The sequence below is a fragment of the Bos indicus genome, chromosome 3 (genome assembly GCF_029378745.1).
Source record: "Bos indicus isolate NIAB-ARS_2022 breed Sahiwal x Tharparkar chromosome 3, NIAB-ARS_B.indTharparkar_mat_pri_1.0, whole genome shotgun sequence".
Classification (NCBI taxonomy): domain Eukaryota; kingdom Metazoa; phylum Chordata; class Mammalia; order Artiodactyla; family Bovidae; genus Bos; species Bos indicus.
In genome coordinates, this window is record NC_091762.1 from 55,446,097 (window position 1) to 55,469,680 (window position 23,584).

At 36.4% G+C, this 23,584-nt stretch overlaps 1 protein-coding gene across 3 annotated transcripts in view; it reads right to left on the reverse strand.

Annotated features, from left to right (window-relative positions):
- The window catches only part of PKN2 (protein kinase N2), a 135,728-nt gene that overhangs the window by 78,906 nt on the left and 33,238 nt on the right, over positions 1–23,584 (reverse strand). For all 3 annotated transcript variants that reach the window (XM_019957146.2, XM_019957147.2, XM_019957145.2), the window contains exon 2: positions 8,481–8,781. In XM_019957146.2, the coding sequence (XP_019812705.2) occupies positions 8,481–8,781 (301 nt within the window). The remainder of the gene's footprint in view (positions 1–8,480; positions 8,782–23,584) is intronic.

The following is a 23,584-nucleotide window of genomic DNA, read 5'->3' on the forward strand; positions in this document are numbered from 1 at the left end:
GACTGTACTGTTTTTGCATTCCTACCAGCAAAGGGTATAAGATTATCTGACCCAAAGCATTTGAGCATAACATCTAACCCATCATTGTCTGTGACTATGATATGCTGTCACAGGGAAAAACCCCAACAAACCAAGCTTAAGTATAAAAATAAGATAAGAATATTATACTTTTTCAGTACAGTTCAGTTGCTCAGTCAAGTCCAACTCTTTGGGACCCCATGAATCGCAGCACGCCAGGCCTCCCTGTCCATTACCAACTCCTGGAGTTCACTCAAACTCATGTCCATCGAGTCAGTGATGCCTTACCAGCCATCTCATCCTCTGTCGTCCCCTTCTCCTCCTGCCCTCAATCCCTCCCAGCATCAGTCTTTTCCAATGAGTCAACTCTTTGCATGAGATAGCCAAAGTACTGGAGTTTCAGCTTTAGCATCATTCCTTCCAATGAACACCCAGGACTGATCTCCTTTAGAATGGACTGGCTGGATCTCCTTGCAGTCCAAGGGACTCTCAAGAATCTTCTCCAACACCACAGTTCAAAAGCATCAATTCTTCGGTGCTCAGCCTTCTTCACAGTCCAACTCTCACATCCATACATGACCACTGTAAAAACCATAGCCTTGACTAGATGGACCTTTGTTGGCAAAGTAATGTCTCTGCTTTTGAATATGCTATCTAGGTTGCTCATAACTTTCCTTCCAAGGAGTAAGCGTCTTTTAATTTCATGGCTGCAATCACCATCTGCAGTGATTTTGGAGCCCAAAAACATAAAGTCTGACACTTTCCACTGTTTCCCCATCTATTTCCCATGAAGTGATGGGACCAGATGCCATGATCTTCGTTTTCTGAATGTTGAGCTTTAAGGCAACATTTTTACTCTCCTCTTTCACTTTCATCAAGAGGCTTTTTAGTTCTTCTTCACTTTCTACCTAAGGGTGGTGTCATCTGCATATCTGAGGTTATTGATAGTTCTCCCGGCAATCTTGATTCCAGCTTGTGCTTCTTCCAGCCAAGTGTTTTTCATGATGTACTCTGTATATAAGTTAAATAAGCAGGGTGACAATATACAGCCTTGATGGACTCCTTTTCCTATTTGGAACCAGTCTGTTGTTCCATGTCCAGTACTAACTGTTGCTTCCTGACCTGCATATAGGTTTCTCAAGAAGCAGATCAGGTGGTCTGGTATGCCCATCTCTTGAAGAATTTTCCACAGTTTGTGGTGATCCACACAGTCAAAGGCTTTGGCATAGTCAATAAAGCAGAAATAGATGTTTTTCTGGAACTCTCTTGCTTTTTCCATGATCCAGTGGATGTTGGCAATTTGATCTCTGGTTCCTCTGCCTTTTCTAAAAAGAGCTTGAACATCTGGAAGTTCACAGTTCACGTATTGCTGAAGCCTGGCTTGAAGAATTTTGAGCATTACTTTACTAGCGTGTGAGATGACTGCAACTGTGCGGTAGTTTGAGCATTCTTTGGCATTTCCTTTCTTTCGGATTGGAATGAAAACTGACTTTTTCCAGTCCTGTGGCCACTGCTGAGTTTTCCAAATTTGCTGGCATATTGAGTGCTGCACTCACAGCATCATCTTTCAGGATTTGAAATAGCTCAACTGGAATTCCATTACTTCTGCTAGCTTTGTTCGTAGTGATGCTTTTTAATTAAGCAGAAATACCAGCAACAGAAAAAGGAAAGGAAAATGTATGAAAGCCAGAAACTTTCATAATTTGATGAAAACCATTAATCTACACACCTATGAAGCTCAAGATAAATACAAAAGAAATTCACACCAAAGCTCATCATAGTCAAAGCATTAAAAACTGAAAACAAAGAGGAAAATCTTGAAAGCAGCAAGAGGAAAAAGACTCACTACATACAGAACAATAACTACGAATATCAGACTCCTCATATGAAAGGATAAAGGACCACCAGAAGTGGGATGACACAGCCAAAGTCCTAGATGGAAAAACCATTAACCAACAATTCTATATCTAGCAAAACTATCCTTCAAAAATGAAGGCGAAATAATTCCCAGTTAAACAAAGATAGTGGGAATTTATTGCTATCTGAACTTTCTTACAAGAAATATTAAAAGTCTTTCAGACTGAGAAGAAATGGCACCAGCTGGTAACTTAAATCCACATGAAGAAATAAAATGCTCTAGAAAAGTTAAATACCTTCATAAAGATAAGTTTATATAAAAGTTGTATGTGAATGTTCGTATCAGCAATATCTATAAAAGCTCAACTGTGGAAACAACCCAGATGTCTCATCAGCTGGTGAATAACTAAGGAAAACATGGTATATTCATATAATGGAATACTATTCAGCACTAAAAAGGAATGAAGTACTGAGAAGGCCCAGAGCTAATTTATAAAAGTCAGTAACTGGGCCCCAAGTGTGAAAACAAAACTGACGACTGAAGTTTAGAGTCAAAACATATGGAAAAAATGTCTATGAAATGATAGAACCACTGTGCTGTGCTGTGTTTAGTCACTTAGTCATGTGTGACTCTTTGCTATCCCATGGACTGTAGCCTGCCAGGCTCCTCTGTCCATGGGGATTCTCCAGTCAAGAATTTTATAGTTGCTATGCCTTCCTCCAGGGCATCTTCCCAGCCCAGGGTTCAAATCCAGGTCTCCCACATTGCAGGTGGATTTTTTACTGGCTAAACCACCAGGGAAGCTGGATAGAACCATTGCTGCTAAGCTAAGTCACTTCAGTCATGTCCGACTTTGTGCAACCCCATAGACAGCAGCCCACCAGGCTTCCCATGCATGAAAGTGAAAAATGATGGAGAAGGAAATGGCAACCCACTCCAGTACTCTTGCCTGGAAAATCCCATGGACGGAGAAGCCTGGTAGGCTACAGTCCATGGGGTCACAAAGAGTCGGACATGACTGAGCAACTAAAGTTTCTTTGTTCACCAGGTCAAAAAAAAAAAAAGAAAGTGAAAAGTTTAAGTGAAGTTGCTCAGTTGTGTCCGACTCTGTGCGACCCCTTGGACTGCCTCCTAGCAGGCTCCTCCATCCATGGGATTTTCCAGGCAAGAGTACTGGAGTGGGGTGTCATTGCCTTCTCTGATAGAACCACTGAGTAGCTATAAATCCTTCTGAGCTCTGAGGATGATCTGGCATGTGGCAGAAACATCTAGACTATGCCCTAGCTAACCCACATAGGAGATGGGAAAATGGGGCTTTTTTAACAACAAATCCAATGCAACTTAAGATCAGGGAGAAGCACAAAGCTATGAGTTTGGCAGTCTTTGATCAATCTTCAGCTCAAAGACTGCTTTTAATATATAGACTTAAAAGATAACTCATTTTGATTATTCAACAAACAGGTAATGAGGACCTGCTTACTCTCAGGCATGATGTTAGGTGATACAGATATGAAACAAACAAAACTTAGTTGATGATCTTGAGATTAAGAAAAAAAGAAACAAGATTGTGGGCTGTAATTTTTTTTTGTTTAAAATAAGCGACTTAGGCATTAAAATTTCATAACTGCCTTCATCTGTTACATGACACCTTAATGTTCAAAAACTGCTTATTGCTTAACTGTTGGTAGAAAAGGCCTACATTCTGTACCTACAGCATGCACAATTCTTTCATAAATTCTGCTTAAGATGGTGCCATTTTTTTTCTTTCCTCTTCCTAATTATAATAATATATATGGTCAATGACTACACACCAGTTAGACTGCTTAAAAAAATACATTAACAATACCAACTGCTGGAGAGGATGTGGTACAATTGGAACTCTCATATATTGCTGGTGAGAATGAAAAATAATATAGCCACTCTGGAAAAATAATACAATCACTTTGGCAGTTTCTTGTATTATCACACATATTAATATATGATTTAGCAATCACACACCTAAGTATTTACCTAGGTGGACCAAAAACATGTTCAAACAAAAACCTGTTAATGGTCAGTTATAGCAGCTTTACTGATAACTGCCAAAAAATTTAAAAGAACTCTAAAGTTTCCTGTGGAAGAATGAATAAATAAACTGTGGTACATCTATATGATGGACTATTACTCAGCAGTAAAAAAGAATAAACTGGTGCTAAATGCAATAACCTAGATGAATCTCAAACAGAAATATGCTGAGTGAAAGAAGTCAGACTTAAAAGGTTATAAACTTTATGGCTGCATTTATATGATATTCTTGAAAAGCAAACTATAAGTGACAGAGGACAGATCAGTGGTTGCCAGGGGATATGGAGTAGGAAGAGGGTGTGACTACAAAGGGATACTACTGCCCTTTTTCCTGATTGTGGTGGTATTTAGATGAACCTATCTGTGTATTAAAATTCACTGAATGAGGGACCCAGGAAGAATCAGTTTTACTGTGTATTAACTTTAAAAAATATATCATCAAGAATTCACATATTAGATGTCTACAAATCAACTAATTTCATGATTTTAAAGACAAGAAAATAAAGAGGCATTAAAAGTGACTTGTTAATTAATGATTATAGTTATCAACCTAATAGCAATCCTTTCCTTAGAAGTTCACAACTTAATTCAACATATGCTTACCTCAAAATGAGAAATTCAATCAGAAATAAGGATTATGTAGAAATAGCATAATAAATCAAGCTACACCTTTTAATAAACATAAAAGTCAACTATAATTTCTATGCTACATTTAGGTGGATAGGCCAATAATAAAAAAGAAATTTAAATTCTCACTTGTACTCATTCAAGAAAGACTTCATAAACTACATTTTAGTTATTAAGTTGGCTCCCTCGATACAGATACAGCTCAGAAATTGAGAAGTTTCCAAAGTTAATTCCAAAAAATTCCAGGGAATTTCCTGGCAGTCTGATAGTTAGGACTCTGTGCTTCCACTGCAGGGGCCATGGGTTCAATCCCTGGTTGGGGAACTAAGATAATGCACACTGTGCACTTCGGCCAAAACAAACAAGCAAAACCACACACAAAATTCCAACACTATTAGTTCTATATTAAATCAATACTGCCTTTCTGAATATTCTACATATTAAAGAAAATATTCCCCACCTCAAATGGCAAAAAATCAATCTAAGCATGTTGGGGTCAGAGAAAATGGAAATGGGAAGAGGGAAAGAGAAGGAAATAAGGTAAAAACAGAGGGATTTAAACTATACAAATTATTAGTTATACCTAATAAAATATGAGAAATATTCTTGTCCTCTTCTTTAGGGATAACATATAAGATTCCAAAGATTCAGAAAATCAGTTCTTTCTTAAATATTTAAGAGTTTTAGTTATCAACTATGACCTAGATTACAAATCCACTTTACAGAGATTCAAAACTGTTTTCACAAAGTACAGTCAGCCTCATTTCCAAGTGGGAATAATAATAATACTCCATGAGACTATCCTATAAATATATGGAAGGTGAATAGGAAGCTTATAATATCATAAACATGAAGAGAACATAAAAAAAATTCGCTTTTTACTACTCAAGAATAAACGAACACATATATTTTAGACATTAACAGTCTCAAATGATCATCTTCACATTATAATAAGCAACATTTCAGAGACTTTTATGGCTAAAGTCTTAAATTTTATCTGATAAATGTCCTTATTTTACAAATTAGAAACTAATGGCTAAAGGAGTTAATTATTGCAGAAGTGAGTTGAAAGCAGGTCTCCTAACTGCTTACATGGCAATCATATATACAATGCAAATTTATATTCTATCCCTATCTCCTTGAATCATTCATTCTGCTCACATACCCTCAAGTCAACAGGAATTAGCCAAATACTTCTGCATGTAAGTATGTGCACATACTTATACTTTAGAGAACTGAAAGCAAACACCAGGTCCTTGACTCTTTATGTCAGATCTAATCAAGTTAAATGATTTTGTCTACTTTAGTATGTGATGTAAAACATAAAATTTCATGGCAATCTGACGTAAAAATTAATGATTAACTACCTTAATCCCCTGTGCTATTGTTGATTTTAATGCAGTCAAGTTATAAGAGAAAATGAAAACAAAAGCAAAAAAAAAACAAACATCACCAAGATGTGTGCATATGGCATTTGTGAAGAGAACTATTTTTTTTAATACATTCAAATTTTAACCAACTTGTCAAGTTCATTGCAACAAACTTAAGCATTAAGAAGTAACACTAGAAAGTTATGTTTCATAGAACATCTGCCCTGTAATTATCTGATAAGTCAAATGAACAGCAAAGAAAGTTTCTGGAAATATTTATCATAAAACTTTATTTAAGGTTTTATTCCCCAAGTTATTAAATAAAATACCATGATAAATTATGGTTTGGTATTATTATAATTATAAAAACTAATATATTTATTTACTGGGATTTTTTTTGAGATATAATATTCACAACACCTACTATGTTCCACTCTTTTATGATAAACCTTGAAAATACCTGAATAAAAACAATGGTCTTGTCCTCAAGCATCATCCAGTTTAGTAAGTACTATCAAAATGTGCAAAAATAAATTGTAATACAACATAATACAACAATGAGTGGACAAAGCAGAATAGAGAATCAGAGAAAGTCAAGGAAGGATTCAGTGATATCCAAATTGAGTGTTGAGGTAGAAAAGAAATCTGACAGAAGGTCTATAAGGTCATTTCTTCATATGAAACTCTAGGAAAGACAAGTCTAATCTAAAGTGATAGTAGGCAAACCAGTGGTTACCTAAACCCAAACATGGGAATCAGAGATCGACAGGACTATTATGTATACTATACAAGAACCACTGAAGTGATGGTCAGGATCCCTAGCTGTAGTGATGGTTACCTGGATACAGACATTTGTTAAAACACATCAAATCATATTCTTAAAATATGTGCATTTTATCATAAGTAATTTATACACTTCAGTAAAGTTAGTTGTTTAAAAATGACTTGGGAAACCAAATGGGCTATTCTCTGTATGGCAAAAACACTTTTATATTCCAATTAGAAGGTAGTCATTGGTATTCTGTGATTAGCAAAATGTTTTCTCTAAATGGAGTTTAAAGCTCCAGCACAGTTTCTTATTTTAGAACTCTCCTAAAGAAGTAATGGGCAAAGAATGTAGAGCTCGGCAGAGTTCCAACAGAACAGGCTATTTCCAAGTTTATATGATATTGCTAAAAAAAGCATTTCATAATACAAATTTCCATTTATAATGTAATTATTGAATACGTGGATAAAAAAATACTAGATTGAAGAGTTCTTTAGCTAGTTTTGTAATTCTGGGCAAACTAATTTACATCTTTGGGATTATTTCAGTTCTAAAATAAGAAGACTGGTTTCTTTATGATTTCTTTCACTTTTAAGATTTAATTATTCTTACATGATTAAAATCTCTACATTGAATCTCCAAATGAAACCCCTAAGGTAAGTCCCAGATGTTGAAAGGAATGTATTAAAACAAGTTCTATCAAGTACATGGAATATCAGAAGTACAACATTTAAGATTGGCAACTTATGGATCTTAATCAAATTTATGTACTTTCTTCACTTTAATTTTACTTATATCATTTTTTCTTAGCTAATCACACAGGTTCTTCTAAAATTTCTATGGTGCTAGATACATCACTCTACATATACCACTCTTTGTCTTTGCAAATAAATAAACTAAGGATTATAGACATTAAATTACTAGTTTAAAATATTTTCTTTGCAAAGACAAAACTATTAGATCAAATGTGTCTTATATGATTTGTTAAGTAAAAAGGTTTGGAAAGAATGTATAAATATAAATGGATGAACACTGATACAAATACAGACTTTTTTTTTCTGTAAGGATATACAACAAAAAAGCAATAGTACCTTTAGGGAGAGGGCCTAGACTTGATAGAGGTCATTTTTCTATTTTTATTTTCTGTACCATTTGAAAAATTTCCAACATGAACATCTGTTAATTCTAATGTTTAGAAATTATGCTCTTAAGCTGGACTTATAGGTTGTATTTTCCTTTCATTTTCTATACCGAAGGAAAAAAAGTAATATTTGGCTTTTTAAACATTTTTCTTCTTTTCAAACAAAACGCCTGGTAGTGTAAGTTGTTAATTCAGTCACTTAGAGCACAAAGAACAGAGGTCACAGGTTTGAACAACGACATTTGCAAAAAAATAAAAATATCCCTTGGTCATACAGTGCATTTTTAACTTTAAAAAGTCATCTGGCAAACTTGTGTTGCTGATCACAAGAATGAATCAGGTAAGAGCATGTGGTTGATCCAATACAAAACACAAATAATGGAAAATAAGTAATGTCTTAGTGACAGAGAGTAAGAGAGTAGACAGCAGAATTACTCATCTCTAAGTAAATATTTTAATCTTCACATCCATCAACTCAATGCACTTCTGAATAAAATATAAATAAGACCTTAACTGTAGGAGAAAATATAGCCCCTGTACTTTTGTTAAGGCTAAAGACTATACATGGCAAAAATCTTACTATTTGTAAAATAATACATTCTTGTTAGTACACTATATAAACATCAAATAAAATACCTGTAACATCTTCTGGATCTGATACAACAATATGTGCATTTAGTTCCTGTAGCTTGTGATGTAATTCTTCTAATTTTTTATTTGATTTTTTCAAAATGTTGTCCACATAAGCCAAACTTTTTTTATCTGTTGTGACTTTTCTCAGATTTTCAGCTCCTTCTTTGATTTTCAGTTCTTTCCTTATTTCTCTCTTAATTCGATCCTTGATATCATCCAATTTCTGTTGCACCATTGTATCTGAAAAGTCTAATTTTTGAACAGCACTCACATTCTCAGAAAAAGGAAGACTTCGGGAATCGCCCTAGAGAAAAAAAACAAACATACAAATGTGGGAGTTTAGAAAAAGTTATTTGCTCAGTAAAATATTCAGTATAAGAATAAAATTGTACTAAAGGCAATTCTTCAAAATCTCTGCCCACTCACTAAATAGCATTACCTGACAAATTTACATTAAAATAAACACATCTGCACACAAAGGCATCTTTGGGCTGTAAAAACAGTGAATGTTTGATATTCCACAAGCCCAAATTAGATTCTAGCAGCACCTAAACGGTGAAAGTTGAGAAAGTTATTTAACCTTTCAAATACTCAGTTTAATTGTCTGCAACATATAAATATTAGGCAGTTTTCAGAGGTAACATGGTAATTTAAAATATCGTATGTGAAATTCCAAATATAATTCCTGGCCCAGTATATAGTCACTTAATAAGTAAAGATTATTATTAAATTCCATAGGTAAGATAAAATTCTATTTTATCTTCTATAAGAAATCTCTTAAAAATAAAATAATATTTGCAAAAATAAAATTATATCCTTATGACCACCTTTTAGTTAAGCAATTAAAAGTATTAGGGCTTGGGAAAACTATTTTAGAACTCTATATATTTCATGGCTAACTATCCCAATTGATAATTTGGTTGACATTACATAAAAATAAGTACTAAAAAAAAAAAGTCTAAACCATATCCTACTGATAGAAGCTAAGACAATACAAAGTATCAGTTATTCATCTTAAAATGAAAATCAAATCAGGTAAGCACATCTAATCCATATTTAAAACAAGAAAACATGTTCTGGCTATTTGTACTGATACATCATTCACTATTTTAAATTCGAATACTATAACACTATTGGTTTTTAAGTTAACTTTTACCTTTGGGACGAGGAATTAAGTTTGTGAAAGACACAGAAGAGATGTTCACCCTTTATGTATCTTTTGAACCATAGATCTAAGTAATTAAAAGATTTTCTTTTATTTTTTTGAGAATTCATCACACCCATAAAATTATTTCTATTTAAATTCTTGGTGCAAGAATTATGTCTAATTCTTAACCTCTGAAAAACATGTATTTTGCAAAATAGTGTGTTAACAGATGCAAAGACCAGGATTTTGTCTTGGCTTTGGTACGAATTTACCTGGTGCCAACAGACATACTATGCAAAAAACGAAGTATGTGTGTGCCAAGTCGCTTCAGTTGTGCCCAACTCCCTGAGACCCTATGGACCGTAGCCCACCAGTAAGTTTCCTTGGTCCATGAGATTCTCCAGGCAAGAATACTCGAGTGAGTTTCCAAGCCTTCTTCCAGGGGATCTTCCCAACCCAGGGATTGAACCTGAGTCTCTTAAGTCTCCTGCATCGGTAGGCAGGGTTCTTTAACAGGTGCCACCTGGGAAGCCCAAAAATGAAGTATATAGTTGATGTATAAATTTGTTCTTAACCTTTTAGGGCCAAGAGCTCCTTTGAAACTCTGACCAAAAAAAAAAAAAGGGAGAACAAATAAAACTTCATATCTGTATGTACAATTTAGCTCTTACAAATTCTTGAAATAGGTGATCTACACCAACTGGCCTTAAATACAAACAGAGTGATCTCCTATCTGGACTAAAATGTCTATTAGGTTTATCACTATTTATAATGGAATGTCAGTCCTAACATCTATTTATTCAGTTTCCAAACTTTATAAATCCACCTTTGACTGGTCATCAAATACGAAGGATTATTATAAAAACAGAAAATCCCAAATTTCTGTTGTCTAGCTTAGGTAAAGTAAACTGAGGCAAACAATTCTTAAATGAAAAAGTTTAAGCTAACTGCATTCCTCTAGATATCTGATATTTTTGCTTCTATCTTTATAGACTTAGAAAATACCACATGAATTGCTTTCACAAATCTGTACTTTAATACTAGGTACTAATCCAGAACTTAAGTGTCTCAGGAATTTTTTTCTTTATGCCCCATAGACTAGGGGTATAAAGAAATACCTAACAATTCCATTTATTAAGTAGTCACACGCTAGTAAAGTAATGCTCAAAATTCTCCAAGCCACGCTTCACCAATATGTGAACCGTGAACTTCCTGATGTTCAAGCTGGTTTTTGAAAAGGCAGAGGAACCAGAGATCAAATTGCCAACATCCGCTGGATTACGGAAAAAGCAAGAGAGTTCCAGAAAAACATCTATTTCTGCTTTGTTGACTATGCCAAAGCCTTTGACTGTGTGGATCACAATAAATTGTGGAAAATTCTGAAAGAGATGGGAATACCAGACCACCTGATCTGCCTCCTGAGAAATTTGTATGCAGGTCAGGAAGCAACAGTTAGAACTGGATATGGAACAACAGACTGGTTCCAAATAGGAAAAGGAGTACGTCAAGGCTGTATATTGTCACCCTGTTTATTTAACTTATAAGCAGAGTACATCATGAGAAACGCTGGACTGGGAGAAACACAAGCTGGAATCAAGATTGCCAGGAGAAATATCAATAACCTCAGATATGCAGATGACACCACCCTTATGGCAGAAAGTGAAGAGGAACTCAAAAGCCTCTTGATGAAAGTGAAAGAAGAGAGTGAAAACGTTGGCTTAAAGCTCAACATTCAGAAAACGAAGATCATGGCATCCGGTCCCATCACTTCATGGGAAACAGATGGGGAAACAGTGTCAGACTTTATTTTTCTGGACTCCAAAATCACTACAGATGGTGACTGCAGCCATGAAATTAAAAGACGCTTACTCCTTGGAAGGAAAGTTATGACCAACCTAGATAGCATATTCAAAAGCAGAGACATTACTTTGCCAACAAAGGTCCATCTAGTCAAGGCTATGGTTTTTACAGTGGTCATGTATGGATGTGAGAGTTGGACTGTGAAGAAGGCTGAGCGCTGAAGAATTGATGCTTTTGAACTGTGGTGTTGGAGAAGACTCTTGAGAGTCCCTTGGACTGCAAGGAGATCCAACCAGTCCATTCTGAAGGAGATCAGCCCTGGGTGTTCTTTGGAAGGAATGATGCTAAAGCTGAAACTCCAGTACTTTGGCCACCTCATGCGAAGAGTTGACTCATTGGTAAAGACTCTGATGCTGGGGAGGATTGGGGGCAAGAGGAGAAGGGGAAGACAGAGGATGAGATGGCTGGATGGCATCACTGACTCGACGGACGTGAGTCTGAGTGAACTCCAGGAGTTGGTGATGGACAGGGAGACCTGGCGTGCTGGGATTCCTGGGGTCGCAAAGAGTCGGACACGACTGAGCGACTGATCTGATCTGATCTGAAGGTCTAAATAACTTAATCAATACTTGTAATAATTTAGTATCTTTTTAAAATAATACACATTGAAAGAAAAATTAATTTTTATTTCATTCTTTAATAACTAGTTACTTATTAACAAGATCTGCACACTGGGTAACTTGGAATTTCTCAAAACCTGAAATCAGATTGGACATTCCCCACCTTCATCACCTATTCTGCCAGTACATACGGGTTGTAGAATAACCTTAATATTGAAGTTTTACAGACTCTGGTTAGCTCACATGGTACGCAACAAATGGTATCACTGTGTTGCCTTGAAAATTTTAAAGTATACTGCAGCTTCCTGAGAGTTTGCTGAGACACACTAGAGAGTTCTGTGGCAGGTTTGGAAGTTGTGGTACTAATATTTAAAGGCTAATAAAAACAAAAGGGGGTTCCTGGATAGCTCAAATGGTAAAGAATCTGCCTGCAACGTAGGAAGCCTAGGTTGGATCCCTGGGTTGGGAAGATCCCTTGGGGAAAGGCATGACAACCCATGCCTCCAATATTTCTGTCTGGAGAAGTCCATGGATGAAGGAGCTTGGAGGGCTACAGTCCATGGAGTCATGAAGAGTCAGACAAAGACTATCACCTTCAAAAACAAAAGAAAAACAAACCAAAACCCAAAAACAACCCCCCGCCCCCACACACACACAGTTACCCTTGGGCTACTTCAACTCCTACTTCAATTTGCTCCCTAAATTCCAATCATATCAAATTACAGAAATTAACTGCCAAAGACAATCTCTTCTGGCTTAGCTACTATGCATGCTGCACCTTTAGGATGTACTGTTTTTCCTTCTTCCTTCAATTCTCTCTTCCTAGTCCCTTCTTTTCTTAGTTAACTTTAATTTTGTCTCAAAGTTTACCATAATTTTTTTCCTGGAAAAGAATTTCCTGCCTATGCCCTCTCTTAGAATTTAGATTAAATGCCTCTCTCCTGTGTACTCTGATAATGTGGATTTTATTTAAACAAGTATTCCTTTTCTTATCTGACAACTCCAAAGACTGTGAACAATTTGAGAGCAGAGTTTACGCCTGGCAGAGTGGTTCTGTTTTGTTTTCTTAATGATTTGTTGATTATGATATAATTATTTAATATTCTTCGTTCAGAATTCAGGAAAATCTATCACTGCTAAGGAAGTCATGCTTTCCTCTTTGTGATAACGAGAATTCATAGTCCAGGAAGCTCAAAGGCAAAATTGACATTCAATCACAGCAACTATACTGGCTAGAATTTGATATTAGATATAAACCATATGGAGTTACCATGTTTACTTCCTTTCCTAAAAGGATTTTTAGTAACCATATTTTATTCCCATCTTTTGTTGTGACATGGCTCAAATACCTTTTGGAAAGGAACAGGAGATAAATAGAATATAATCAATAACTTAAGATAAACTATAGCAGATGGTGATTGTAGCCATGAAATTAAAAGATGCTTACTCTTTGGAAGGAAAGTTGGGACCAACCTAATGTCTCAGCATATTAAAAAGCAGAGACATTACTTATCAACAAAGGTCTGTCTAGTCAAGGCTATGGTTTTTCCAGTGGTCATGTATGGATGTGAGAGTTGGACTGTGAAGAAGGCTGATCACCGAAGAATTGATGCTTTTGAACTGCGGTGTTGGAGAAGACTCTTGAGTCCCTTGGACTGCAAGGAGATCCAACCAGTCCATCCTAAAGGAGATCAGTCCTGGGTGTTCATTGGAAGGACTGATGTTGAAGCCAAAACTCCAATACTTTAGCCACCTGATGCAAAGAGCACACTCACTAGAAAAGACCCTGATGCTGGGAAAGATTGAGGGCAGGAGAAGGGGATGAGAGAGGATGAGATGGTTGGATAGCATCACCGACTTAATAGACATGAGTTTGGGTGGACGCTGGGAGTTGGTGACAGACAGAAGGCCTGGCGTGCTGCAGTTCATGGGGTCGCAAAGAGTCGGACATGACTGAGTGACTGAACTGAATAACAGAATTTTGCCAAGAGACCATGCTGATCATAGCAAAGACCCTCTTCCAAAAACACAAGAGAAGACTCTAGACATGGACATCACCAGATGGTCAATACTGAAATCAGATTGATTATATTCTTTGCAGTCAAAGATGGAGAAGCTCTATACAGTCAGCAAAACAAGACAGGGAGTTGACTGTGGCTCAGATCATGAACTCCTTATTGCCAAATTGAGACTTAAATAGAAGAAAGTAGGGAAACCCACTAGACCATTCAGGCATGACCTAAATCAAATCTCTTACAATTAAACAGTGGAAGTGACAAATAGATTCAATGGATTAGATCTGATAGACGGAGTGCCTGAAGAACTATGGACGGAGGTTCGTGACATTATACAGGAGGCAGTGATCAAGACCATCCCCAAGAAAAAGAAATGCAAAAAGGCAAAATGGTTGTCTGAGGAGGCCTTACAAATAGCTGAGAAAAGAAGAGAAGCTAAAAGCAAAGGAGAAAAGGAGATATACCCATTTGAATGCAGAGTTCCATAGAACAGCATGGAGAGATAAGAAAGCCTTCTTCAGTGATCAATACAAAGAAATAGAGGAAAACTAAAGAATGGGAAAGACTAGAGGTCTCTTCAAGAAAATCAGAGATACCAAGGGAACATTTCATGCAAAGATGGGCACAATAAAGGACAGAAATGGTATGGACCTAACAGAAGCAGAAGATATTAAGAAGAGGTGGCAAGAATACACAGAAGAACTATACAAAAAAGATCTTCACGACCTGGATAACCACGATGGTGTGATCACTCATCTAGAGCCAGATATCCTGGAATGTGAAGTTAAGTGGGCCTTAGGAAGCATCACTACGAACAAAGCTAGTAGAGGCGATGGAATTCCAGTTGAGCTATTTCAAATCCTGAAAGATGATGCTGTGAAAGTCCTGTACTCAATATGCCAGCAAATCTGGAAAACTCAGCAGTGGCCACAGGACTGGAAAAGGTCAGTTTTCATTCCAATCCCAAAGAATGGCAATGCCAAAGAATGCTCAAACTACCACACAATTGTACTCGTCTCACATGCTAGCAAAGTAATGCTCAAAATTCTCCAAGCCAGGCTTCAGCAATACGTGAACTGTGAACTGTGTTGAACATACTTCCAGATGTTCAAGGTGGATTTAGAAAAGGCAGAGGAAACAGAGATCAAACCGCCAACATCCGCTGGATCATCGAAAAAGTGAGAGAGTTCCAGAAAAACATCTGTTTCTGCTTTATTGACCACATCAAAGCCTTTGACTGTGTGGATCAGAACAAACTGGAAAATTCTTAAAGAGATGAGGCTGACCTGCCTCCTGAGAAATCTGTATTCAAGTCAGGAAGAAAGTTAGAATTGGACATGTAACAACAGACTGGTTCCAAACAGGAAAAGGAGTCTGTAAAGCTGTATTTTTCACCCTGCTTATTTAACTTATATGCAGAGTACATCATGAGAAATGCCAGGCTGGATGAAGCACAAGCTGGAATCGAGATTGCCAGGAGAAATATCAATAACCTCAGATACAGAGATGACACCACCCTTATGGCGGAAAATGAAGACGAACTAAAGAGCCTCTTGATGAAAGTGAAAGAAAAGAGTGAAAAAGTTGGCTTAAAACTCAACATTCAAAAAACTAAGATCATGGCATCCAGCCTTATCACTTCATGGCAAAAAGATGGGGAAACTGTGGAAACAGTGACAGACTTTATTTTCTGGGGGGTGGGGTGGGAGAGCTCCAAAATCACTGCAGATAGTGACTGCAGCCATGAAATTAAAAGATGCTTGCTCCTTGGAAGAAAAGCCATGACCACCCTAGACAGCATATTAAAAAGCAGATACATCACTTTACCAACAAAGTTCTGTCTAGTCAAAGCTATGGTTTTTCCAGTAGTCATGCATGGATGTGAGAGCTGGACTATAAAGAAAGCTGAGAGCCGAAGAACTGATGCCTTTGAACTGCTGTGTCGGAGACTTGAGAGTCCCTTGGACTGCAAGGACATCCAATCAGTCCATCCTAAAGGAAATCAGTCCTGAATATTCACTGGAAGGACTGATGGTGAAACTGAAACCCCAATACTTTGGCCACCTGATGCAAAGAACCGACTCATTTGAAAAGACCCTGTTGCTGGGAAAGATTGTAGGGGGAGGAGAAGTGGACGACAGAGTATAAGATGGTTGGATGGCATCACTGACACGATGAATATAAGTTTAAGTAGGCTCCGGGAGTTGGTGATCTTCAGGAAGGCCTGGTGTGCTGCAGTCCATGGCGCTGCAAAGAGTCAGATATCACTGAGCTACTGAACTGAACTGAAGATAAACTATGCCCCCTAACAGCTGATAAAAAAGGTTACAGTACTATTACTCCTTTCCTGAAAATTTTAGTTGCAATAAACTGTGAAAGTTATTGGAAAATATAATTTTCTTCCATTTGGAACACTGAAATGAGTTATTCCATCTATTAAATTATGTCTCTACCCTAAAAAATAATAAGAGCAATTACATCATGAATGGAATCAATACTAGGCAATGTAATAATAATCTTGACACAGTGAAATAAATCAGCCTCGGGAAAATAAACAGCTATTTAACCAGTGAAAATATTCAGTGATAATCTCTGTCGCAGTAGGTTCTCTGAAAGGCTGTAGGAACATTATATTAATTTACATTTACAAGTGTTTCACTTTCATCCACTAGTCAAGTCTTTGTGTTCCTATTATAATGAACTTCAGGTCTCCTCCAAAAGTAAATTGTAGGTAACCTTTTCCCATGTTTTCAAAATGAAGCAAAGTTTGATCCACCTTCTAATCACAAGCACCTTTTTAAATTCATTAATATGTTCGGAAAGTAAAGAGATAAAAGGAAGGAAAAGGAAAAACCAAACGTAATCCTAAACATAAAACTAAACTCCTAATAATATTCATGACTCTCCAGGCATCTATACAAAAAAGAAATACCATTAATTACCACTGAAATCAACAAGCTTAGTTAGCCACTCCATTCTACATAAATTAATCTAACATTTTTGCTGCTATATTTTCTTATATCTTTTTTCTTATACCCTATTCCTTTCACTATCAATCCAAATCCACTGTCACAAAATACTGTTCAAAAAATATTTCAACTCTTTCATGACTCATCCTACCTATTTTTAATGTACTTTAAATTTTATATCATCCATATCCTTAATGCAGTCATTCAAATCAGATGGATCAAATCCAAAATCAAGGAAACCATTAGTAAAATTAACACTTTGGATTTATAGCAGTACAATCAAATGATTTTTAGGTTAGTAGATTTCATGTAGAGAAACAGATAAAAGGAGGAATAGAGACTTTAATGAATAAAAAACAAAAGAACAAAAATTAGATTGAGTTCGAAAGAACCAAAATTTAAAACTCAGTGGATAGGTTAAATAGCAGATTAGACTAAGCTAATAAATTAGTATACTGGCAGAGAGATAACTTGAAGGAATTACTCTGAATTCATCATAAAGTGATAAAAGAGAAATTAAAAGGCCTGGAAGACAGAATGAGAGGATCCAAATCCACCTAATAAGAGCTCCAGAATAAGAAAATAAAGACAAGGAGAGAGAAGCACTACAAGAAGAAATAAATGCATGAGAATATTCCAGAATTGAAGCATGATATACCCTTAGACTGGAAGGTCATCCCAAGTTGCAAATAAAATAAATGAATATAACAGCAAAAACAACAAAGAAAACAGAAGTATTTTCATCTGCAAATGAATGATAATTAGATCAACAGAAGACTATTCTTTAATAACAACAGAGGCTCCAAACTACCAAACAGGATTTTCAGCCTTTATCTTAAGGTCTTCATATACTGCTAAGGCTTTCTCTAAAATTAAAAAAATCTAAAACCCAGCTGCTTCAAAATATTAACATTCTTGGGAAAATGACAGATGAACTAAGCCAGTGCCCACGTTATACTTTTAACATCATTCCCTTGTTCACTTTCATGTATGTGTTAATTTCTATTGAAAAAAAAAACCTGTGCTATCACAGAAGAGACTGTACCATTTTCACCTTTTAAATTGACAAAGACTTTTCTAATCATACTGTTGGCAATAATCCAGATTGTAAGAAGAAATTTTAAAATAGTGATTCCCTTTGACCCAGTAATTCTACTTTGACAAATGTAAACTAATAAGATAATTACTCTATAGAATGGTAAATGCAGTAATTTTTAAAATAATAATATATGCTAGGCACAGACAGACTCCCATACAAACTTACAAGTAGCAGGGCTTTAAACAAACATATAGGAAAGAGAAAGTTCAAAATGCCAAGTGTCATAACAAAAGAATTTCAAACAGAATGGGGAATAAAGAAAAGTTTCTTTTACTTATACTGTTTATTATTTCTCAGTAGTATGTCCACCTCAGTGTACTGCTGCTGTGTACACACAATTTTATTTAAAAATATGTTTAAAATAAGAATAAAAAAAAAAAAAGACTGGAAGGGGAGAGATTAAAATATTATGTCTGAGCTAAAAGAAAAAAAAACTAAGAAGGATTTTCATTTTGTTCTTCAAAGTTTTCCATATTTTCTCAATTTTTAGAGCAATTAATATATGCTGCCTGTCTAATTAGGAATGTCTTTCTTTTAAAAAGACATTTATAATAAAAAAAAGTCTTTATTTTTTAAAGACATCAAAAGTAATTTTCCCTTTATTTCACTTTTGGCACATATAAAAGCTTATAATGATATCTTATACTCTACAGTATAAGATATAAGTATAAGTATAAGTATAAGTATAATTATATATTATATAAGATATAATATATTGCTATTATTTAACTAGGATATTTCAAGTCAATACAATTCTACTGCAAAAAATGAGACTACACATCCCACTTATTATAACTAGACCACATCATGTGCCAGCCAAGTATTTTCAAATACACAAATGTGTTAATATGTATTTGATAAATACAACTATTTTTATTTTACAAAATACTGAAATTCTGATCTGTAGGCTTAAACATAAACTTGACATTTTCAATTTACTATATTTCAACAAACTCACAGTGAAGTTAAGAAAAACATTAAAATAAGAACAGGATCACATTCAATGAACAAAATGAAGAAAAAAGTCTGTCACTTATGACCAAGTACTTTATTTAGGGAGAAACAGGAAAGGATGTTTACTTTTCACTGGCCAAGTTCCCAGAGAAGAAGTGAAAAAGCTGTTACTTTCTCTATATTATAGAAATATAAAACAGCCTGACCTGATAGATGCCAAGAAATGTTAGAGAACCCATAAAAACTCACTGGGTATAATGATTCATACACTATTTAGCTAGAAGAGATTTCAAAGATCATGTAGTATAACTCCCTTGATTTTAGTTTTGAGGAAAGCAGGGTCAAAGCACATAAGGTCACAAATAAAAAGTGACCTGGCTATGTTTAGCATATTATTCTCTTAACTCCTAGTTTGGTGCTCTTTTACTCCATACTACCTTCTGAGAGGAGTATCCATTTCCCTTTATTTTACTGATTTGCATTAACTAAGGACTATTATGTGCCTAAATTCAGAGATACTAACAGGACCTATTTCCTCTTATTCTCTCATATCATCCTAATCCAACCTTCCACATCTAAGGAGAGAATGCTCTCACCAGAAAGCAAGAAGCCACTTCTAACACCAACTATGTGTCACTAGTTATACAACCCAAGCATGTTATCCTATCCCTCTGTACCTGTTTGCCCATCTGCCAAATTATGTTTGGTTCTCCCATCTTTTAATTTAAAAGAAACAAAACAAAACAAAACTTCATTTATTCAAATATTCACTGAGTGCTAGATAATGGATGTTCTTACCTGGAGAATCCCAGGGACGGGGGAGCCTGGTGGGCTGCCGTCTATGGGGTCGCACAGAGTCGGACACGACTGAAGCGACTTAGCAGCAACAGCAGATAATGGAAATGACACAATTCTACTTTCTTTCAAGTATTCTATTTATTAAGGAAGACAGACACAAAAACCAAACAAAATCTAAAGAAGCAGCAAATGTTGGCTATATTGTGTGTATGTGTGGTGCACATGTGAACACACATGTGTTTTAACAAAAAGTTCAGTCTGAATACAGTGTGACAGAAAGGACTGAGCATTTAGAGTCAGACTGGCCATGCATATATTCTGATACTGTAACCATGCTAAAGCTTCAATTTCTTTTTCAGTACAATGGAATTATTATAACTACCTTGACTGTATTATTTCTAAGTGTGCTTTTATAGCAATGGTACAGTTCCTGGCTCATAACACTGACAGATAATATCCAGCCCCTGTTTCCTGACTAAGAAAATTTCCATTTTGTTAGATGCAACAAAGTGCAGAGATAAAATTCTTACTTTACCAGACTCCCTTGCAGCTAGAAGTAGTCATATGAAAATCCTTGTCAAAGAGACACCCAGGATTTTGGAAGAAGCTTCCACTTTTCCATTTCTCTTTGCCTAGAATGCACACCCAAAGCCTAGGCAAAGGTGCAGGAGCCATCCTATGACAGTAATAGGTCAACAGGACAAAAACAACAAGGATGACAAAGCAGAGGAAGAGCCCAGAACACTGACAGCTTTTTTGAATTGCTACACAAGTCCAAGACTGCCTACTTTGTACTTTGTGTTTCAGATGAACTATAAATCCCAATCTGACTAAGGATTATATAGGGCCTCATAAGCCAATAAAAAGACTTTGGCTTTTATTCAAAATGAAATGGTATAGGGCTTAGGCAGAGAAGTGACACTATATGACCTCCTGTGTTAAAAGTAGATTTGAGCGGGGCAAGGAAAGGCAGGGAAACCTGCTATGAAGCTATGGCAGATTGTTACTAAATGGCCTCAAACGAATCCTGCTTCTCTATATTCATATCGTTATGTAGCCTCCTTCCACACTGACTCAAAGTGCACCTTTTGACTTACTCTAACTAATAGTAGAGTGGAAATAACATTCTGATGATGGGCAGGGTGTTTCAAGAAGAGGCCTCAAGAGGCCTAATAGCTTCTGTTTTGCTTCTTGAAAACTCAACTACTATTTAAAGAAGTCCTGATTATTCTGCTAGCGGCAGGCCCCTGGAGAATGAGAGAGATCATGTGGAGAAAGGCCATGTGGAAGAGAACCAAAGCTTTCCAGCTGTCCCAGCCATTCCAGCTGAGGCACCAGGCTTGTGAGAGAGGCCACAGTGGACATTCCAGTCCAGCTTAGCCACCAGATGAATGATGCTCCATAATTAAGCACAGGCAAGACTGGCAGAAGAAACACCTCTTATACCCAAAGAATTCTGAGGTGCGTTTATTACACTACAATAGACATGATACAGAGGCTATTGCAGTAATCCAGGTGACAGACAATGAGATTTTTAAGCAGTCTCTTTAATTCTGATTATGATTTGCATTTTGTTGGTTCTCAATAGATAAAAAGTGGGAATGGGGGTGGTTTAACATTATCATTACGTTAAAAAAGAAAAAACAATTTTCCTTTTCTTTCCCACTTTCTACCTCACCATCCTAACGCTTTGAGAAGACGCAGGCACAGACAACAATCCTCTTAAAAAACAAAAAATAAAGTCATTATTCTAAAAAACAGACTTGTTTAAAAAAATTTGCCTGGCTTCTCCACCATTCCTGTCACAAAACGAAGCATAAGCTGCATGTGGATGAGAGTATTCAATCCTTAGATTTAGTGATTGGTTTAGCAGTAGTTATGTACTTGAAATAAGCAATTTCCAGCATCGAAGAATTGATGCTTTTGAACTGTGGTGTTGGAGAAGACTCTTGAGAGTCCCTTGGACTGCAAGGGATCCAACCAGTCCATCCTAAAGGAGATCAGTCCTGGGTGTTCATTCGAAGGACTGATGTTGAAGCTGAAACTCTAATACTTTGGCCAACTGATGCAAAGAGCTGACTCATTTGAAAAGACTCTGATGCTGGGAAAGATTGAGGGCAGGAGAAGAAGGGGACAACAGAGGATGAGATGGTTGGATGGCATCACTGACTCGATGGACATGGGTTTGCGTGAACTCCGACAGTTGGTGATGGACAGGGAGGCCTGGCGTGCTGTAATTCATGGGGTCACAAAGAGTCGGACACAACTGAGCGACTGAACTGAACTGAAAGCAAACATTCCCTTGTGCCCCTACTTCTTAGTCACAGTGCCAACCAATTCCTTTTTTGCTTGAATTAGTGTGACTTCAAGTTTTCTCTTACCACAAATCAGAGTTCCAAATAATATTGACAGGTCTAGCACCCTGCTTTGAAACCTAAAATTTTCTCTAATTTATTAATGATAACTTCAATTCAAACTTCTATATATGATTTTTCTCCAATATTAAGAAAAATATTCCCCAATAAATGTTTGTCTTCTCTATCACTCTAAATAATCTCATTTTACACCACAAAACTGAACTCAGGGTCATATTTCCACCCTGTTCTAAAGGATGCCACTAGTAATTTTTTGTCTCATTTTGCATGCTCTTCTCCCCTGAGCTTCTGGGAAATATTTATCTCACTCAAACCATATGATTTTAGTGAGGTCTTTGAGGCTCTTGTGCTGTGCTATGCTTAGTTGCTCAGTTGTCCCAACTCTCTGCGACCCCACAGACTGTAGCCTGCCAGACTCCTCTGTCCATGGGGATTCTCCAGGCAAGAATACTGGAGTGGGTGGCCACTCCCTCCTCCAGGGGATCTTCCCAACCCAGGGATCAAACCGAGGTCTCCAGCATTGTAGGTGGATTCTTTACCATCTGAGCCACCAGGGAAGCCCCTTGATGCTCTTACATGATCCTACAGATCTCTAAGGATAAACACCTGATTAAATCTGACTGTCCCATATCCTGACCAAACAGGACTGATCCATTTATCCCACAAATATTTACCAAATACCTATTACCTGTGCTAGATGCTGTACTTGACACTGGACATACGGTTTAAAAAAGACATTCATATCTACTTTAAGCTGAACAAGAGTTCATAACGATTCAGAAAAAAAGCATTTGACAAAATTCAATATGCATTCACAATCAGAAATTCAGTAAACTAGGATAGAGAACTTCCCCATTTTGATAAAGAGCACCTAGAAAAAGCTTACAACTAACATTATATGTAGTTGTGAAAGGCTAAATAAGAGCAGGATCAGAACAAGCATGTCTACTTTCAGCACTCTTATCCAACACAGTACTGGACAATCTAGTTACTGCAATATAATAATAAAAGGCATATGGATTGAAAAGCAAGTAAAACTGTCATTATTACATGATAACATGGTCATCTACATAGGAAATCCCAAGAAATTTACCAGAAACTTTTAGGATAAAAGAGTTCAATAGTATCACAGGATACAAGAAGACTCAAAAATCAATCATACTTCTAGGTGTCACCTCACATCAGTCAGAATGACCATCATCAAAAAACTTACAAACAATAAATGCTGCAGAGGGGGTAGAGAACAGGAAACCCTCTTACCCTGTTGGTGGGAATGTAAACTGATAGAGCCACTAAGAACAGTATGGAGACTTCTCAAAACACGAGGAAT